At 47.4% G+C, this 21,224-nt stretch overlaps 3 protein-coding genes across 3 annotated transcripts; 2 read left to right on the top strand and 1 right to left on the bottom strand.

Annotated features, from left to right (window-relative positions):
- On the top strand, positions 1-3,218 carry LOC112875493 (GPN-loop GTPase QQT2-like). Its single transcript, XM_025939367.1, has 7 exons — positions 1-174; positions 282-432; positions 561-787; positions 1,541-1,831; positions 2,075-2,280; positions 2,369-2,643; positions 2,988-3,218. The coding sequence occupies exons 1-6, from the start codon at positions 112-114 to the stop codon at positions 2,640-2,642; spliced, it is 1,212 nt and encodes a 403-aa protein (XP_025795152.1). The 5' UTR covers positions 1-111; the 3' UTR covers position 2,643; positions 2,988-3,218.
- Positions 3,219-9,726: 6,508 nt separating this feature from the next.
- LOC112875494 (probable NADH dehydrogenase [ubiquinone] 1 alpha subcomplex subunit 5, mitochondrial) lies at positions 9,727-11,694 on the top strand. The gene is made up of 2 exons (XM_025939368.1): positions 9,727-10,140; positions 11,242-11,694. Exons 1-2 carry the CDS (start codon positions 9,804-9,806, stop codon positions 11,424-11,426), a joined length of 522 nt encoding a protein of 173 aa, XP_025795153.1. The 5' UTR covers positions 9,727-9,803; the 3' UTR covers positions 11,427-11,694.
- Positions 11,695-12,356: 662 nt separating this feature from the next.
- LOC112873849 (AP2-like ethylene-responsive transcription factor AIL7) lies at positions 12,357-17,253 on the bottom strand. The gene is made up of 8 exons (XM_025936926.1): positions 16,606-17,253; positions 16,405-16,487; positions 14,228-14,236; positions 14,055-14,143; positions 13,492-13,565; positions 13,351-13,401; positions 13,186-13,262; positions 12,357-12,946 (listed from the first exon to the last, which is right to left on the bottom strand). The coding sequence occupies exons 1-8, from the start codon at positions 17,139-17,141 to the stop codon at positions 12,504-12,506; spliced, it is 1,362 nt and encodes a 453-aa protein (XP_025792711.1). The 5' UTR covers positions 17,142-17,253; the 3' UTR covers positions 12,357-12,503.
- Positions 17,254-21,224: the final 3,971 nt, after the last annotated feature.

Raw genomic sequence — 21,224 nt, 5'->3', positions numbered from 1 at the left:
CCGCGGTCTCCCCCATTCTCGGCTTCTCCTTTCCGCCGCTTCTCTCCTCTCCGTGCAAGCCCCCAGCCCCAGTGAAGCCTAGGGTTTAGCGGCTAAACCACCGCGGCGCCAATGGACGTCGACTCGGACCCCGCCGCCACGAGCAAGCCCACCCAGATGGACTTCGAGGAACAGGCACGCCGCCGCCTCCTCCTACCACCAACACTCCCCTTGATGATTTTTCCCTTTGTTGATTTGGATACCAGTGACTGTTCTGCGCCCTTGCTATCGAACATGTGCAGACGGACGCGAAGGGGACGGGGAAGGGGAAATCAGAGGAGGGGAGCATGAAGAGCGAGGAGCTCGCAGACTCCATCGGGGGCCTCTCCATTGGCCCGGGGCGCACCAATTTCAAGAAGAAGCCCGTGATCATCATCGTCATCGGAATGGCCGGTGCGTCGAATTCGCCCCCCCCCTCCGCTGTTTAATTGACGCTTTAGTGGCATGTATTGTGGAACTGTCCCGTGGTGAATCCTCAACCGACTTGAGAGCTAACAGTTTTGGTCTACGGTCTCGTGCAGGGACGGGGAAGACGACTTTGATGCACCGGCTGGTGTGCGATATGCAAGCCTCAAACAAGAGGGGCTATGTCGTTAACCTTGATCCTGCGGTGATGACTCTGCCATTTGGGGCCAACATTGATATCCGTGACACGGTGCGCTATAAGGACGTGATGAAGGAGTACGGCCTTGGTCCCAATGGTGGCATCCTCACCTCGCTCAACCTTTTTGCCACCAAGTTCGATGAGGTTGGGTGTTATAACCTTTTTTTTATTGCACAAACGTGGGTCTGTCGTTCAGATAGTTTCTTAGTTCTGTTTGTTATCTTTCTGGTTCTATGAGTTCTGCCACGTGTATTGGAAAGAGGAATACTTGATTTGACAAGTTTGAACAACTTTGATAGTGAAAATATGAGGTAATTTAAACATATAATCCATGGTGAACAGGATAAATTTGCCAGTATGCTGTGTATGGGACTAAATAGTTACTAGGAAAGCAAATAATTTTTTACATGTATCAGAAGAGTTGAATGATAATTTATCAGTTGCAGCTTCACAATCAATGTTTGGATAGCTTCGGAGTTGCACTTGAACTCAGGGATAATTTTTCAATTTGCGGATCAGGCATGGATCTTCCGGTAACAGGAAAGTGAATGCTCAGCAGTAGTAACAAGATGATGTGCAATGTGAAGATTCTACTGAAGATAACAGAATTTCGGATGAAAGACATATAGAACTGAATATACTTTGTGAAATGATGTCTCTATACTGCTTAAAGTGCTAAATGATGCATTCTAGATGCCATGCCTATTATTACCATCCCATGCTAACTTCCATAGAAATTGTGCTCAATTCCGCCTACATAGGAGTGTCAGGGTATTTATCTGATGCCATGCTGAATAATTCAACTTAAATATATTGTTTCTTTTGTGTATATGGGAAATGCATTTTCCTGCTACCTTCGTTTTGTTCAGCTAACATGACGTTGATATTCATTTGTAGGTTGTGTCTGTCATTGAAAGACGTGCAGATCAACTGGATTATGTACTTGTGGACACTCCTGGGCAGATTGAGATCTTCACTTGGTCGGCTTCGGGAGCTATCATTACTGAAGCTTTTGCATCAACATTTCCAACGGTTGTTGCATATGTTGTCGACACACCCAGATCAACAAGCCCTGTTACTTTTATGAGCAATATGCTTTATGCCTGCAGCATTCTCTACAAAACCCGCCTCCCTCTAGTCCTGACATTCAACAAGGTTGATGTCGCCAAGCACGAGTTTGCTATCGAAGTATGTATACCATTTATGACTTCCCTCTGTTGCTGATTCTATCCCATTTGCATCTGTCTTACATTTGCACCATGCCAAAATTGCAATTTGCATGCCATGCAATGGCTCTCCTTTTACTTGGCTGAATTTTCTTACTGTGAAGTATGTGTATGTTCTACTCACCTGAGTTTATCGTGCTATATATTCCACCAGTTTGGCCTTTTCACAATCTGGCATTGATATCTTGTTTTATTACTGGGCCAGTGGATGGAAGACTTTGAGGCGTTTCAGACAGCTTTGGAGTCGGACAAATCTTATTCCGCTACATATACCCGTAGCCTCTCTCTGGTCCTTGACGAATTCTACAAGAATCTACGCTCTGTTGGAGTGTCTGCGGTGGCTGGTACTGGAGTCAATACATTTTATGAAGCTATAGAAGCAAGCGCCAAGGAATATATGGAAACCTACAGGTCTTGTTTCCTAAGATGAGATAGAAAACTAATGTGCCTGCACATACTTGCAACCTTGTGTTACTAATTGGTATTTGGAAATTTTTAGGGCTGATCTTGACAAGAGGATTGCTGAGAAGGAAAGATTGGAGGCAGAACACAGGAAGGAGAACATGGAAAAATTGCAGAGAGATATGATGAAGTCCAAAGGACAAACTGTGGTGCTCAACACTGGTTTGAAGGACAAAAATCCTGCTTCAGACATGATGGATGATGCTGAGGGTGAAGAAGATGAGGAATTCGAAAAGTCTGGGTTTATTGTGGATGATGAAGAGGACGAAGATGAAGGAGAAGATGAGGAAGTGGCTCATTTTGGCTTTTGAGGTATTATAGTATTGCTCCATTTAAATTGAGTTTTACCTAATGCAGTCAGTGTTTTGGAATCTTAGAAAGTTGTTGACATCACGCACTAGTCTTCATTGGATGTAAATGTGCATTTTAGGTACTAATCGAACCAGCATATACTTGTGTTTGTTACTTGACAAAAGAGCAAATTATATAGTACATTATTAACTCTCATCATATACTGCGCATCAGATTTTTTTTTTTTGAAGTATCTCACAATGCATTGTTAGTCAAAGGCCAAGATGAGATGACATCTTTCCTCGTGCTAGTTGCTTTTACATTCTTTAATTCCAATCTGATGTTGTTAAGCTTTGTCTTGGCAGGGTAACCAAACAGCAACTTGGTGGTGCACTGATGGATAATCCATGATTTTGGGCGCTTGTTTAAGGTTTACCTAACTGGCAAAAAAAACTGTTGATATATGTAGGTTGTTGACTCTGCTATTACTCTGTAAATCAAATCAAGCACTTTTTGTAAACTCGTATCTTGGTGCTGGCAGTGCATGCCGTATTTTTTGGGCCTTGGAGGTTGAATCGCTAGGTTGATGATGCAAAGCTGAATAGGTCCAGTTGTGCCATGTAATCTCTCGCGCCAAGTCTTGAGTAACGTAATCCTTAACTGGACCTATGGTCAAATTGACCTTTGGCTAACATCATCTTATCACTGCCACAATTATAGTCTTCTTGTTTGCTGAAACTGTAATTCCAATTGCCTGAAATCCGGAAGTAAACAAGAAAGCGAGCTTTTTTCTTTATGGAAAGGGAGCGTTTTGATAGTGATCGCTTCTTGAGTTTTTTTTAAAAAAAGGGGATAAAAAAATTAAAATTCAGAAAAGGGGAGCCGGATGGGAGAAATTAGAAAAATGGGTACATCCCGCCCTTTGAACGGGCGGGAAATGATGGATAAGAAACATAAAATCCAAACCAAGTTAGCTATTTACACGTGTGTAAAGTGCTAGCTTGGAATATGCTTAATTTCCATATCTTTGTAGAGTTGTCATCAATTACCAAAAAGAGGGAGATTGAAAGGCCCTTGTTTGGTTTTGGTAATTGATGGACAACTTAGGTGGACTAATAAGTGTTTATGTTGAGATACACAGGAGATTAGTCCACACAAAGACACTAGTATGAGCAACATGTGCCATGGAGGAGAAATGGCTAAGGGTTGATGCTATGCTCATATAGTGTGATCGAGGAGCTCATTGCATATGAGACATAACATGGAGTTATGTGACCAAAATGGAGAAGATCAAGACAAGGCTTGGCTTGATGGACCGGTTGCAATGGAGAAGGGCAAGTCAAGGCTTTGAAGCGAGGGACCGCGAGGCGGTGAAGCTTGAGCAAGATTTGGCGCCGATGGACCGAGGCAACGGTGAAGAGCGAGCAAGGTCAAGATCGATGGACCAAAGAGGTCATGTGATGATATGGAGTGGATCATATCATTCAAGGAAGATCAAGCCAAGTGTTGACTTATGAAGATGATCAAAAGGCTTGATGGAATTTGGTGCTTGTGTGGCATCAATATTTGGGAAAATGAAATGAAATGCGCAAGGCAAAGGTATGACTTGTAGGGCATTTCATTTCACCGGTCAAAGGTTGTGTAGAGAAGTGCATGACCGGATTTAGGATAGATGGCCGTACTATCAAGAGGGGCAAACTTGTTTGCATATCGGTCATCTAGTGCCACTTGAGCGATCTAACATTGCGATGTTGCTAGGATCGAGTGGCGTGGTGAGATCAAGTGAAAATCCTTTGAAAATGATTGTGAAATGCTAACACACATGCACATGGTGTTGTTCACGTGGTGGTGTTGGCACTTTTGCAAAGGAGAAAGAGTTGGAGTTGATGTTGATCAACTTTGGGAAGCAAGAAAGGTTTTTCGGTTTTCTCCGGAAATTAGGTTGTCTCTTGGAGTGGAATACTGCTTTGATCCATTGTGTTTTGGACCAAGTATTCAGTTCGGTTGTGTAGCCCTATGAATTAGCTTTCCATAGAGTCCAAGATCACCTAATTTGGACATCGGAGCTAAGAGTTATGGCCGTTTTACCGAGCTACTTTTCTGCTGGAAAGAGACCTGCGGACGGTCCGCCCATGGGGGGCGGACGGTCCGCCGTTATCCCGGATGAGCTCTAACAGAGCCATTTTTGGCTCTGTTGGTGGTCCAAAATGAACTGCGGACCGTCCGGTCCATGGGGGCGGACGGTCCGCCATTAAAAGCTGAAACGGGCGCAGATTCTTGGTAGTTCTATCTTGGGTGTCCAAAATGAACTGCGGACCGTCCGGTCCTTGGGGGCGGACGGTCCGCCTCCTACTGAAAATTCTGGAACAGAAACACTACGGTTTCTGTGTGTGCTCACTTTTTGAACTGCGGACAGTCCGCCCATGGGGTGCGGACAGTCCGCCGGTCACTTCCAGATTTAGTCAGAGATGTTTGCAAATCGGTTGGTTCGAAGTTTTGAACCGCGGACAGTCCGCCCCAGGGGAGCGGACAGTCCGCCGGGGCTCTAACGATCGACTCTGACACATAATAATTGCTGTTCTAGCCGTTGGTTTTGAATGGCGGACGGTCCGGTTTCTGTGAGGCGGACAGTCCGCGAAATCTCTGTTTTCTCGGGATTTGAGTGTAACGGCTAGTTTGGGGCCTCCCTCTATAAATAGAGGGTGTGGCCGGCCATTTGAGTGAGCTGAGCACCTTGGGGACTTGGTGTCCATGTGTGAGAGTGCTTGAGAGCCCTCTACTCACTCTAACTTGATAGTGATCATCCAATTGAGTGAGAGAGCGATTCTAGTGCGATTGCTTTGAGAGATTGCATCGAGTGGCACTAGGTGATCGTGTTGCAAGCCGGTGTGCTTGTTACTCTTGGAGGTTGCCACCTCCTAGACGGCTTGGTGGGAAGAGGCTCCGTTGAAGCCCGCAAGAAGATTGTGCGGTGCTCCGGAGAAGAGATTGTGAGGGGTATTGTGCTCACCCCGCGGGAGCCGCGAAGAGCAACTCTAGTTGAGCGAGACGTGAAGAGCAACAAGTGGTTCGTCCGGATCATGTGCTAGAGCTCGGTGTGAGCACTCCACGTGGGAGAGTGTGACTTGAGAGTCACCACTAGCAAGAGGATCGGCGGCAACCTTGGAGCTTGTCTCAACGGGGATTAGCTTGGTGGCAACCAAGTGAACCTCGGGATAAAAATCACCGTGTCAATCTTGTCTACTCTTCTCGGTGGTTTGCATTCTCCAAATCACAAGCCTTGTATTTAAATTCATATATATCTTGTGCTTGTGTAGTTGCTCTCTAGTGTTTAGTTAGTTTGTGTAGCTTGCTAATCATCTTCTTGCTTGTGTAGCTAGAAGTAGAGATCATAGTGTAACTAGTTAGCTTGTGTAGTTTAATTAGTTGCTCTACTTAGATTGTGTAGCTAAGCAAGTTGAGCTCTTGAGTTTGTATTGTGTATCTTTGTCCTTGAGCATCTAGTGAGCTTAGGTTTGGCTTTGTGCTATTGCCCATTAGAATTGTGTAGGAGCTCCCCTTGTTTGTAAAGTACTAGTGCTTAGACTTGTGTGGCTTGGCATTAGAATTGTTAGGAGAGCTCTTACTAGCTTGGCACTCCATTTGCTTTGTGTAGGATCTTTTTGGAAGTGTCTTAGAGTCATAGTTAGAGGGGTGAAGTCTTGGCTAAGCGAATAGTTTCAATTCCGCATAAGTTTCGGTTAGCTGGCGCAATTAGTTTTAGAAAGGACTATTCACCCCCCCTCTAGTCCGCCATCTCGATCCTACAACTGGGGCCAGCATCATTGTTTGGACAACGTTTATACGTGTGTCCAATCTGATTACATGCACTGCAGCGCTGTATCCTCGGACGGAGCTCTGACTCATCCATATCATTACGAATATGCCGTGTCTGACGGCGCCCTCTCTGAACCCGTGATGATTTTGGGTCTGGAATATATATAACAGGATTCGCTGTCTCAGTGAACCATCCAACCAAAAGGAACCCATAGATCTTATACTGCCAGGTGCTGGCAATTGTCTCCTTTCCGAAGTAATGGGAAACATATATATATCGACAGGATGTCGAATATCCGCACAAGCAGTTATTACATGAGAACAAGGTAAGTGCAGCAACTTGGGACTCATGCATGAGCAACAACAAGTTCCATTAAACTTGAGAATGCACTCCTTTACACGAGTTTGACGTCTCATGCCACGTCGCGCTCTGTCTTTAGAAGATACCCCAAACTTGAGCTCCTGTGTACCACATTGCCGTACGTGGTGTAGCCGGACGCTTTCTGCCTTCTTAGTCATATATTCTGTTATCATTTTCCCAAAATATCTGTTTCGATCGTGCATGAATACCTGATTTTTAGTGAATCGCTCCATAAAGTAATCGGTACACCCGCGGACGATAAATTTCATAATTGCAACCAGTGGAAGCCCACGAACACCTCGCAGCACCCAATTGTAAACCTTGGCGAAGTTGGTGGTCATTATGCCGTACCTTGCACCATCGGTATCGTAAAGTAACCCCCACTTCTCTTTTGGTTCATTCTCAATCCATTCAGAAAAGATTTTCACCGCTGACCCAGACCTTCTGCGAGTACGTGCAGTATCTGTTGGCAACAGACACAAAGCCTCTGCTTCATCCTGTGCATATCTGTTTTTTGATGCATCCTCGGCTCTTTTCTTTCCGATCAGTTCATCAAGTTTCTGCCACTGCTTGTTAAATTTTTGCTGATTCGTTTCCTTGCATAGACTCTTGAACATATCCATAAGGTGCTTGTTCTTGAAATTGCCTGAAAAATTTTGCGCCGATATGTCTCGTGCACCATCTACTGCGAACATCATGCCACTTGGGTGGCTCTCCGGTCTCCACACACCCCTGCTGCAAATCTAGTATTGCCCTCAGTATACCGGCGTGACGATCATGAATCAGACAGACATCTTCCCTATCCCGAACGACTGCAAGCTTAACCCGTTCCAGGAACCAGTACCAACTGTCTGTGTTCTCACTCTCAACAAAAGTAAAAGCAACAGGAAGCAACTGATTGTTTCCATCAACTCCAATAGCTGTCAGCGTTTGCAATCTATACTTTCATGTGAGAAAAGTCCCATCGATGCAAAGGAGAGACCGGCAATGTTGGAATGCGTTAATGCATGGGCCCAAGCTGAAAAAGACCCGCTGCAATATGTACGGCGGACCTTCTCCTCTGTCTAGAGTTTTCAGGTCATAATAGCTTTCAGGACATAGGACGGCCAGCAATCGAGGAACATCATCATATGCAGCCTCGAACGTACCAAACCTCATCTCCAACACCTTTTGTTTTGCACTTCACACCTTACTGTACGAGATGGTATACTTGTACTTTTCCTGAATATACCAGATAATAGACTTTTGTTCATATGACATGTTCTCTACTATCATCCCGTACATCTCATTTGCGATGTATTGCAATGTAAGGTTGCGATGGGTCTTCTGCACCCCAGGCAAATGACAAGTATGCTGAGTGACAATGGAGCATTCCCAATAATCTTTCCATTTACCCTTATAAGCATGCACCCGCCACGGACAACCCTCCTTCACACATACCACATCGTACTTACGAGATTTGCACTCGACTGTTTTAAACTCTCGCATAAGAGAGAGACCAGCACTTAACAGCTTCCTTCACCTCTTCAATTGAGTGGTACCTCGCACCCTGGACAATTCCATTCTCCCTGCAATCCGAAGGCCAGTTAGATCCGTCATCTATGACAAGATGACTGAAGTCGCTGCTTACTCATTCTTCAGGCACATCATCATCATCATCAGACGAATCGGCATTCATTGCTTCGTCCAATTCACGTTCTTTGTCTTGCAGCTGTTCAACAATGAAGGGTATGTTCTCCCCCTCATCAGCCACGCATTGAGGTGCTGCGGTGCCACCTGCCTTAATGTTTGCCTCCTCAACTTCTTCATTAATATTTTCATCCCCCGGAGCAGCTTCAATATTTATCAAAGGGTTCTGGTGCACACTGACAAGGAGTACCAGTGACAATTGCCAATGACTTGCATTTTGCAAATAAGTTAACCACTCCTCGTTGCTTTCAAGTGGCATCAGCTCCCAGATCAAAGCGTGAGTGGTATGATTTATGACTCATTGAACACTCACAGTGTGTGTCTCCTGATTAATCCTTAATCCTCTCATTAACCAGTTGCATAGGGATTCAAATGTCCTCTCGTGCGGTCTGATAATTCCTCTGACTGCACAGTTGAATTCACTTAAATCTACCCCATTTGACCCATAAATCACATTTCCTTCTCCGTAATATATACTGAAAATACCCTTCTCGGAAGACATATCTGAAAATACCGCACAGTTGAATAAACTAGTTATATTACATATTAATACACAACGACGACACTAAGTTTCAGCAATTCTCAGATTATATTTTACAAATTCAAAATTATTCAGAATATAAATTATACTAAAAACAAATGAAAATACTAAAAACTATTTAAAACATAACTACTATAAGAAATATTTTCTAGATTATAGTTATTTTCAAGTAATTATACGGCTTGAATGAGAATATACCTCCAAATCGACGTGTGAACACGGCTTCGCCGCGTCCTCTTCTCTCTTTCTCTTCTCTCTTTCTTTTTTTCCTGATTTTTCCTGGATAAAATGAAATTTTTGGGGCAGGTTGGGGCTTATATAGCCGGGGGGCCCTCCCGCCCGACCAAAGGGCGGGATGCCCCTCAGGACAACAACCCGCCCTATGGTTGGGCGGGATGCCCCTGCAGGGCCCCACAGGGACCTCTTCGCAAATAAGAAATTCGCGAAGAGTCCCTCGGGGAACCTCCCGCCCGCTGTGTGGGCGGGAGGTCGCCTCCTGCCCGATCAGCGGGCGGGAGGTACCATTTTCCAAAATATTCCCCACCGGCACCCCTTTTCCCAATTTTTTTATCTTTTTTTTAAAAGTCATCGCTTCTTTGCGACGAAGGCCCATTCCGCAAAACATGGAGGCCCACTCAGCAGGGAGTCCGGCCCATACGACCACACCAACTCGCCCCAACCCAGCAGTGCAGCCTCCCTCGAGGGAGTCTCGCCCCCGCACCTCATCAGAGAGACGCCCCCTACCACCACCACTCGCAAAGCGACGACGGCGAGATGTTCCTGCGGCGGATCCTGACCGGCGGGGGCGGCCTGGCGGCGCTGCGTGCGGCGCGCGCCGTCAAGGAGACGACGGGGATCGTGGGCCTCGATGTGGTGCCCAACGCGCGGGAGGTGCTCATCGGCCTCTACACGCGCACGCTCAAGGAGATCGAGGCCGTCCCCAAGGACGAGGGCTACCGCAAGGCCGTCGAGTCCTTCACCAACCACCGCCTCCAGATCTGCCAGGAGGAGGACGACTGGAAGCGCATCGAGGACCGAATCGGATGCGGGCAGGTCGAGGAGCTCATCGAGGAGGCCGAGGACGAGCTCAAGCTCATCGCCAAAATGGTTGGTATGTAATTCTTGTCTACCTTACCGCCGCCCTCGTTATCTCCACACTTGATTCCCCTTTTATGATTTACTGATCCGTAGCCAGCAGTTAGGGTAATTGATGTATTTGGTTCAATAAGTTTTGCCTGCGTGATAGGTGGCTTCACTGATTTGGGGACATCAATAATACAATATAATAGCGATTAATGCATGGTTAGCTCATCTAGGACAAATGCTATCGTTTGATAATAGTTAGTGGTAGTATTGGAATTTTTTGGATAGTCATTGGAATTGTAGATAGATGAAAGGTAGGTGTGAGGGTTGCCTTATGTCCCCAAGAAGTCTCCATGTAATGTTCATTTAGTGTCTACACAAAATGAGAGTGAGCTTTATTATGGACTGATTGGCACTTGAAAATACTACTGGTGACTGGAGTGTTTATGGATGTCATGTGTGGTTCTAGTCTCATGGTGCATGCTGCACCTGGAAATCAGGAAATGGCCACTTATAATGCCTGTTTCCTCCCATCAGGAGCAGTGCATCGGACTAATGTATTAGTATTTCTATCACACTGTATCCTTTGTAGTATACCACTAAGTTGATTGTGCAGCATTTAACCTCTTATTTTGTGTTAGTTCTGATGGAAGTGTCAGTGTGCCATTTTATCTTTTGTGAAAAATGTGGGAAGAAAATTTGATGTGTTTAATTAGTCTGTCTGTTTCTGAGTTATAGAGTATAACTGAAATAAATCCCAAATAATATATGTGCCCTTTGTTCTTATTTCTTAATCTGGTTTTACTGTTTTAGCTTACTAGCAAGAATGCAAATCTATTCATATATGTTTTGTCCATAGAGCTGCAGAACTTTAAATTTATATCAGTGTGATATTTGAGAAACAAACTTTTTTAGTTGCAAAAGCTCTGTTGAGTGCATGGATTGGAAGATTTATGTTCAATTTATAGGTTGCCAAGTGTACTAATGCTGTATTTGCAACGCTGCTTATCTGCATAACGATCGATCTATGCTTTCAGTTCCAGCATATATGTTTCCGTATATTGTCAGCTGATACAAAACTTGTGCTTCAATTTGTTATAATGTGATTCTGCATTGCAATGAATGGCAGAATGGGATCCCTGGGGTGTTCCTGAGGACTATGAATGCGAGGTGATTGAAGACGACACCCCAATTCCTAAGCATGTTCCTCAGCACCGGCCTGTTGCGCTTCCTGAGGAGTTCTTCAAGACACTAGATGCTGTCAAATCTGATCCCACTCTGCAAGGCGATGCTCCTCCTCAAGTGAAGGCATAAAGATGGGGAGTCTTCACGATTATGGCATTTCACATTTTGCTGCGTTGAGTAGAGACTAGTTTCTTGTGTCATCTGCCAGCAATGTGCTTGTTGTCCCAAGCAGAATAAATTTCTGGTGAGTACTATCAAAGAGTGAGTTTCAACTCAGTGATTTGACACAGTAAATTTGTTGTCCATGAATACTTAATACCCTCGAAACATCGTTTACTTTGATGTTAATCGATGTTGACGAAATATCGAATGCTAGTTGGGCTCTGGCTCAGGCTCAGTTTCTTGTACGAGACCCCCGCACTTCCTTTGAGTTGACATCTCATGGTGATTGTGTGAATGTTGCCTGGTACGGACACACTGGCGCACCGCAAAACTACCTAGCTCGCCGTGGACGGCAACCTGACTTCGGGTGCGGCGAGCGGTGATCTGAACTGGATCGCTGGTCAGGCAGCCGGGTCAGGGCTGGCACTGTTTCGTCGGCACGAGCTGCGTTCTACGGTGGCATACTGGCATGCCGAGGCCCAGTTTGGAGCGCTGCACTTTGCGGCGATCAAAGGATGAGACCAGCCGCAACCGGCGCGCGCGACGTCATAGGATGGGACGCAGGCGATGTGCCGTTGGAGTGGAGGCTGGAAGGTGGCACAAAGCCGCTCCTGTATCGGTATCAGTAAACATTAATACGAAGAACCCACTTCTCCAAGATCACTGAGCTGAGCATCATAGATTCATAGCTACGGAGATAAAACTGAATAGATTCATAGCTAGGCTAGTAAAACTTATGTTCGAAAAGAACCCATTGATTAATAGCCTAGCACTTCTGAGGTAAGTACAAGCCATTCCGGGGAGACAGACCACAGACCTATCGTTGTTACCGGTAACAGCATTTAGCCAACTTAACTGGAGTCTGGAGTTCTGGATGTCTTTCTACACCAAAAAGGACAGAATCACAGAAACAAACGGCACGACAGAATGTTATACCCTATCTTGAGGCTATCAGTTCCACAAAATATACCCTCCAAGTCACGCAACCAAACCATCAGTTCCTCGCAGCTCCCACACAAAACACGGGCACTTCAGACAACCCTGTCAGTTCGCGGCAGAGTTAGCCAGCTGCAGGAGGCCGTTCACGAGTTCCAGCTTGCTGTCAAGCTGCACCTTCTGCTCCACGTTGCCATAGGGCCAGTAGAAGCTGGGCTCCCCAAACCCGGAGCTGTAGTTGTAGATCGGCAGAGGCTGGGCCAGCGGGGGCTGGGGCGGTAGCGGCTGCTGGGGGTTGGGGAGGAAGTACGGCCGCAGGCTGTTGCTTGACTGCTGGGACTGGGAGAATGAAGGAGCGCTGAGAGCGGCCTGGCCTTGTGCCTCTGGAGCTGGCTTCTGATCCAGCTTCCTCCCGGGGCTAAGGATGGGGATGTCGCGCTGAGCGATTTCTCGCAGGTTGTACCGGCTGGGCTCGAAGTTGGTGACGGCGTTCTCGCCCCTGAACTTCAGTGCCGCGATGTCATACGCCTCTGCAGCCTCTTCTTCGGTTGCTGGAAGGAGCAGGATTCATATTAATCCCGATGAGGCACGATTCATGACTAGAACAATAGCTCATAAAAATAACCATTGCATAATGAAACATGTATAGAATCTTTAAAGCAAGCTAAGATATGAGCATAGCTCCCTATATACTACATAAGCGTACTTCCATGCTAGGCTCTGATATGAAAGGCTAAATTCGTTCAGTATATTCTTGGTACGAGGAGACGTCAGAATTACAGGCTCTTACCGAAAGTCCCAAGATACAGGTCCTTGTTGCCTGCAACACGGCCGATCCTTGCCTGCCAGCGTCCATGTTGGTGATGCCTGACAAAACAAATCGAGGGAGTGAAGCAGATTATCACCGGCAACAAAGACATCGATCAATTGATGAACTCCTGTAACTGAAAAGTACCTTGTTACTCCCCTGTAGATTGATGCACCTCTAGAAAACCCACTGCTATTCCTGAAGATTGACATCATAAATTTGCAAGCGTACATGTACAAACAGCCATGAACATCTTATGGTTGCAGTAGTATGAAGTTACAGAAATACCTCCTCAGTGAACCTACAACATCTTGCCTTCGCATGTTCTGCATATCCTCAATCTCTCTGATGTAATTTTCTCTCTAAACAGAAAAACAAGCTCCTTTTTCAGTCATTTATCACGAGCAAAGATGCGAGTACATCTACAAAATTCTTCGTGCAGCATAAAATGGAGAATAGAACATAACTGCACCAAAAAGTAATTTGTAACCAGACATTTCTCAGTTCACAGCCAGAATAATTGATTTCAAAACAGAACAAGACATTGTTGTAGGAACCTAATTCTAGGACATGGAAGTATATTCATAGTGTACTAAACAATTGAGCGATTTTCAGAATACAAACAAGAAATTGATGACTTTCAGCCTGGAAAAAAATAATGATTTTTCTTAAAAAAAGTTTAAAACGTGCAGTAAGATGGATTTCAACGCATGCCTGAAGGACAAAGGGCATATATTCATGACAATAGCTACCAGGATGTCTTATTATGTGCATGTCTGAACTGAACCCTGATGTTTGATCCTTTGTGATTTAAGTGTTCAGAAATAAAGAGAAGTACAGCAAGCACTTACAGGGAAGTTGGTAGTAGCATTAGCACCCCAATACTTCAGAGCAGCAATATCATATGCCCTAGCAGCTTTATCTTCTTTGTCGTAGCCACCTGCACCACATGCATTTTCAGCTTATAACATTATGTTGAGAAGATACACTTAAAAAATAAAAGGAAGGAGGTAACTCTTCATACCCAAGTAAACTGCAGAAAATCCACATATAGTCGGCAGGATAATGGACATAAGCAGAGTAGACATGAAAAGCCCAGTTAGTTAGAACCAAAGGAGAAGAGAAAAATACTCAGTTGCGCAAAGGAAAACGTATGAACTATTCCTTCGTTTGTTGCAAGAATTTTATTTTACAAGCCTTAGCATCTGTCGAGCAAATATTCAATGGACAAATTGGTACCATCCATGCATGGAATGCAAATGAGAAACTTTATCTTTTATTTAGAAAAGGAAAGAAACTGTATCAGGTAGGCATTGAATAAGAGCAAGATAATGTAAGATATGTATCATCTACAATGTCACAAACCACTTTTTCTTTGCATTATGGTAACAATAATACAAAAGGCATTCGGCTTAAAATCTAGGGGAATGGCTTCCCCAAACAAACTAGGCATGGTCTGACATCAGATTAAATTGTATTGTTCATATCTTATTTCCAAGTACAAGTAGTTATGCAACATGAGTAAAAGTGGTGGTAAGCCACATCAAATCTAATGAGGTACTTTGTATAGTTTTCGATTCCTACTCTAAACTCATATTGCAACTCACTGCCATACACAACAGCTGCAAGCAACAGCGAGTGAGCAACCAGGTGTAGCACTTCATTGTGAAATTATGGCGCTACTTCTGCTGCAGTCATAATCAGAATTTGTAACAGTTCCCATCTTTCCCTCAAAGTTATGCATGCCTGCCCAACAGCCCAAGTGTATTTTTGCGATGCATGAAATCTGATTACTAATAGTACCGATATATGGCCGACCAGATTCTTGAGTTGAATGCCAACATTCCGGTTAGCACATCACAGTCCATCCATGGTGTTAATGTGTGCTTTCCAAGACTGACCCACAAATGAACTGTCAACTGGCCTGTAGCATCCTATATGCAGCTAGAAGCCAATACTGCCAAATGCGGACGTGCAGTGGTGGGCCGGGTTCGGTAGTTCAAGTATATACCAATTGAGCTCGTTGCCATCATCTAGGTTGACAGAAATTCAGCAATCATGTACAAGTCCTCTATCCATCTCCAAAACAAAAATTTTCACCAATAGGAACTAGCTTACCAGCATTACACACAGTCTTATTAAGCTATCTAGAACAGTTGCAGTACATGATGTTCAAGCTAGATACTTCTACATGCCTATCAGCCAAGAAGGGACAAACTTTCCTGACGACGATCAACAACCATACAAGAAAACAGCCCTTAACTGAAAGGGGGAAAAAACGTCACTGCAGCATTGCTGAGCTGTTGGCAGCATTCTAGCTAGAAGCTACCGTTACAAAATGCCCAGACACCTTCATATCCAAAGATTAAAAACCTCCCACCGTACAGCAGGTGAATACCACAGGAAAACCTGCTCATGTACGTCTAACCAGTGCGCGCATGCCTATTCTAACAAGGACAAAGCCTCCCTGAACGGCTGAACACCAACTGAAAAAACACGTCACGGCAGGCGTCCCTGGTCTGTTGGCGCTCTAGCTAGTGTTGCAACTTGCAAGAGTCCAGGCATTTGCAAATTCAAAACCCGGCCGACGTACGGCAGGCCGAAACAAAACGGGAAACTTGGCGTCGAAGAAAGAAACTAACCGATCCAGCCATAGACGCCTGGTGCATGAGCCAAAAAAACAAAAAAGTGGAAAAAGCAAAAGCTGGGTACGCTGCTGCATCTCTGACCCGAGCAAACTGAATTGACACCCGTACTCGATGGCCCACAACGGTAGGTTACTTACCACGCTAGGAGATTAACAGATAGCATCCCAAGATAAACTCGAGCACAGGTAAACCGTAATCAAGCGGACGTTAGCCACAGGAGACACCCAGACTACCTAGTGGCTAGTGATCTACACTACGTACTGCACGGTCAAAGTCTCAAAAGGGGAGGTTTTTGCCACGCAGAGATGCTCGTCACTTCGCCCCTTTCCTGAAACGGCGGCGTCCCATCGAAATCCTCTTCGCCCCGTACACAAAAGATCCGCACACGGCAGAACGAGGGGAACCCCGTCCCGTCCCCGTCCCAACAACACCATGTGACTGCACCGTGGGTCCCAGCCAGCCGGCCACACCCGCGGAAATCGCCGCCTCAAGCTTAAATATTTTTTCACTTTCACAAGAGAGGATGGATTGGGTTTACGACGGAGTTAATTACCTTGACGGCCCTTGCGCTTCTGGCCTTCCTTCCTGCACGTGTTGTCCCAGAGGTGCGCCTCGTATCGCCCCGTCCACCTGTGCCTGGCCCCACACGGGCGGCGGCGGCGGTTAGTCACGTGATATCCGTTAATCACACTCCCTAACCACGCTTAGTCGCGCTAAGCGCATCGGCTGGCGACCACCGCGCACGCTCACGTACCTGGTCACCCCGCGGTAGATGGAGGTCCGGCTGCCGGTGTTGTGCACCAGCGGCAGCGCTGGGGACGGCGGCGCGGGCGCGGGGGAGCCGCCGTCCGCGGCGTCGGCGGTCACGACCTCCCACGAAATCGGCGCGGGAGCAGGCTGGGGCGCGAGCGAGAAGGATCCGGCGGCGGCGGCGGTCGCGACCCCCCACGAGACCGGCGCGGGCGCAGGCTGGGGCGCGAGCGAGAAGGATCCGGCGTCGGCCGCGGCGACGGGGGTCGTGACGGCACGTGAAGTCGGCGCCGCCTGGGCTCCAAAACCCTCGGCGGAGGCGGAGCCACTGCCGCCGCAGCCGTTTGCCCCGGGGCACAAGGGCAGCAGCAGGAGGGTCTGGTCGCCGGCAGCCCCGCCAAGGAGAGCGGCGTCGGCGCCGAGGAGGTCCTCGTCCGTGAAGCCGTCATCGAAGGGGAGGAGCAGTGGGTCGTGCAGGGCCCCCGCCCCCGTCGCCGGCCCGTATGCGAGAGAGATGGCGCCGTTCGTCGGCGGCGACATCGCCAGGATCAGCCTCAGACCCGCCCTGGTGGGTTTTCTCTCTCGCTCGCTCGCCCCCTCGGAGGGGAAGAGAATAGGGGAGAAACAAACGCGGAGCCGGGGGCAGAGGGCGGCGGGGCTCTCGCGGAAGAAGTGGCGGAGAGCCGGAGGAAAGGCGGTGGGAGCGGACGGGCGGATATTTATAGGCGCAGGGGTGAAAATGATGGGGGCAGGGAGGCGGCGCTTCTCCGCTGGTCTTGAGGCTGGCCTGTGTGGAACCAGACAGAAGAACAAGTAGTGGAATGGAAGCAAAAGGAAGACTGGAAGAGGGGGCCAGGAGGGTGGTGGGGTACGCGCTGGCATGGCCTCTGCCAGCGGTGGGTCCCGGTCTTCCGCACCTGGTGTGCTAGGATGTTTTTGGCGGTGACTGCGTAGTCCAGTGACCATACTTTTTCTATTTGCGAGTTCGAATAATATTTGTTATACGGCACGGCAGTCTTAGATTTGAATATTTGAATAGAGTTGGCATGGTAAACGCAACGAGAAAAAGAATCCGTACATATGTATGTCACAATTCAAAAATAAAGGTATTTTTTTTTAATAACAAAAAATGAAGGTGTTGCAACAGCTGAAATATGCAGAGAGAGGGAGAGAGACAGAGGCAGATTGTTTTTCCTTACTGGTGAGCAGAAAAGCTTGATGTTATTCTTGGTCAAAGCTTAAGGAAGAGCGGGAAAGAGAATACCTAAGTTCTAATAAGTTAGATGTCGATAAATTTACAACTTAAAGTCGATGGGTGTTCCACAACTCTTTGCCACCTATTAAATTGTCGTACATCCTAATTTTCTTAACGTCACTACGTATTTATCACACTACGCGACTAGTTTGACCGAAGGTATCCAAAAATATTCGGTCATATACAGCTAACTACTACCAAATTAGTTGTCAAAATTAAGAGTGCACGATTTATATGGCAGTTAAGCAACAGAAAAGCAACTTTACAATTATTACATATTTTTTGCTAGTGTTAGTGAAATATGCCATTTCTCTAACTTTTTAGTTGTTTTTGAACTCCACAACGCTTCACCTTTTTTCAGACTACAAGTCTAGGATTTAGGAATAAGAACTGTTAGTGGTACGGTTTTATCTCAACGTGCGCTAAGCACTAAGCTTATGTATTCATCGCATTCTCAACAGAGAGAGTGCTATAGAATATTGGTATTGTATTACGGCATATAGGAGGATTTCATCCTACCAATTTAAAATCTTCTCTCATTTGAAATGATTGACATCATCTCTGTTGAAGGCTCATGGGTTACACCTCACTTCCAGCAGGCCAGGGAAACAGCCACTGATGATATCACCACCCAAAAGCCAAAATTGGTGAGGTTTTACACCATAGTAGTATAATCTTAGCTCACAATCCCATTCCACAATCTTAGCCCGGCCGCTTGGTTCGTCTGATCGTTCAATTCTTTTGTTGGGTTGCTGAATCCGCACACATACGCTTCGCTCGGATTCTGGCTACGCGCCTACGCCCGCACGCACGAGACGGGCAGGAAGCTGGAAGCACGCGCGGCGGCGCGGGGTCCGGGGAAGAGGCCGGAGTGCGTGACGTCCGTCCCCGCGCGCTCGGGGTCGGGGCTAAGCGGTAGGCCGTGATGATGCCGCCTCGCCTCGTCGCGTCCCCTCACGGTCACGGCGTCGTCACCCTCAGGGGGCAGGGCGGAGGCAAGTCAGGGTCAGGCAGCCGCGGCCGCGGGCGGGACGGCGCGTGACGTGCCGTCCGCCCGGACGCCAGGCTGCGCTGCCGCGCGACGTGACTGAATCTGATTGAGGTGCCAGGTCGTACCGCGACGTGCTGCTAGCGGCTCGCTCGACTAGGAGATGGATTCCATTCAGTGGCCTCCACAAGCTCCGCCGGACGCAGCGCCGCACCGGGGGCCGACGGGCCGGCCAATCGAGTGGACGACTCGCCGACTCGGGCTCGCGCCATCACGACCTGAACGTCTGAACTTGACTTTCCCTTTCTGCACGGCCTGAGCTTCGTCTTCGTGCTGTTCTTCCCTGAGCTATTCTAGCCCGAGCCTCGCCGCTCCGCGGCGCTCCTCCGCGGGCGGCGTCCAGGCCTCTCCGACGAGGCCATCACGCGTGACGGCGGCCGGAGTGTCTGCTCTGCTCGGCTCCCTCTGCCGCCAGATGACTCTAGTCCACGCAGCCCACTGCTACATGGCTGCCGGAGCAAAATCTGGACTGGAAAGCCACCTCCATGACCTGTATGCAGAAGATCCGTCGCCATCAGGGCTGCAGGGTGCGCAGCTCCCTCCGCGCCGCCGGGCGCCGGCAGCATCTCCAAGCAAAGCTCGGGCCGTGAGCACCGAGCGCAGGAGCCGGACGGGGACGGATAGGCGTGGGCGAGCGGACGTCGGCGGAGGCTCACGGCGGCAAGGGGCCAGCATAGCAGAGGTCGCCGGCGGCGGCGCTGGCTTGTGCCGGCTGCTCCGGCGTCGCCCCGGACTATTTTGGAAAAGCCCCCGGTTTGGATCGCGATTAATAGCCGCGATCCGATTTAAGGGTTATTTTGTAAAATTATTGATGTATTATTTATAAAAAGCTTCCTTATTTGGATCGTGATTATGGATCGCGATCCGATTTAGGGGTGTTTTTTAATTTAGAGGTGTTTTTGTAAATACAAAATTAAGTATTTGCAAAATAACCCCTGATCGCGATTATTGATCGCGATCCGATTTAGGGGTCTTTTTAAAAACTTTCGGATCCAATATTTACAAAAGCCTCCCTGACTCCGACAGCTCGCTTCTCAAGCGCCACCGCGCGGAGATCGAGGAGGCGTCTACCTCCCCTCCTCCGTCCCGCCTCCTCACCCTGAACGCGGTGCACGGCCTCGGCGGACTCGCCGCGGAGGCGGCGACGGCGGCGGCGGCATGGCTGGCGGGCTACGATGCACGGATACTGGATACTGATACTCCGATACTGATACTCCGATACAGCGATACGGCAGCTACGAAAAATAAGGATACTCCGATACTCCAAAATATAAAAAATAAAAATAAAAATAAAAATAAAGATAATTAAAGAAAGCATGGTTCAATAACACATTCTAGACAGCATAGTATTTTGTTCTTGCAATAAAGTTCTAAAGAGAAATAACTAATAATATGAAATAGCAAGTAACATTTAGCTGCATGGCTGTTGAGTCTACGGGCTGCAAAATGAGTGGTTATGGGCCATAAAGTATCGAAGAGGTATCAAAGTGTATCGAATAAGTATCGGGATTAATTTTATTTATTTTTCTGCCCTTATTTTCTGATACTTTACCGATACGGTATCGGAGGAGTATCGGTGTATCGAAGTATCGGATACGTATCGAGATACTGATACTGTGGTTCGGTGCAGTATCGGTGCTTCATAGCTGGCGGGTTTTGCAGGGAGGCTGGACGAGCTGGAAAGGGACGAAGCGTCGCTGGGGCCGCTGACAAGCCGGCTGCAGCTGCTGCGCTGGGAGCACGGCGAGGGCGCGTCCCAAGTGCTCGGAAAGCGAACCGCGACCGGAACCGGAGGGTGCGGCGCCCAAGTTGCAGCAGGAGGACGCTGGCGCCTGCACGCAGGAGGTCTTCGTGGTGAGGATACAGATGATGCAGCACACGCCGGACGATGCTGCACGAGATCATGAGCAGCTGCAGGGAGAAGATGGCTGCGCATCGGGTCCAGGACGATGAAATGCAGGCGGGGAGCGAATCTGCTGTCAAGATTTGGGCTCAATTTTTGGAGCCTGGGAGCACGAACAGCAAGGTACGGGTACGTCAGCTCTTTCTTTCTTTTTCTTTCCTTCCATCTGCATTGCATTTACACCGATAATGACATCTTGTATCATGTAATTAGGCTAATAAGGATTAGGAATGATGTGAAAGAGAAATAGAGTTAAAGAATCACCACTTAAATTGCCTGACCATGGAGCTAGGAACGAAGCTGAAGGAATTTTACATGGATTTGGTGCTTGGATTAAAAACTAGATACCACTAACCACTCGGCTTCCCAAATAGGAGTAACAGTTAACGACATCAAGATTTTGCGAAGGCGTACTAA

Source organism: Panicum hallii, chromosome 9, assembly GCF_002211085.1.
Source record: "Panicum hallii strain FIL2 chromosome 9, PHallii_v3.1, whole genome shotgun sequence".
NCBI lineage: Eukaryota > Viridiplantae > Streptophyta > Magnoliopsida > Poales > Poaceae > Panicum > Panicum hallii.
This window is presented reverse-complemented; position numbering and strand designations above follow the sequence as displayed.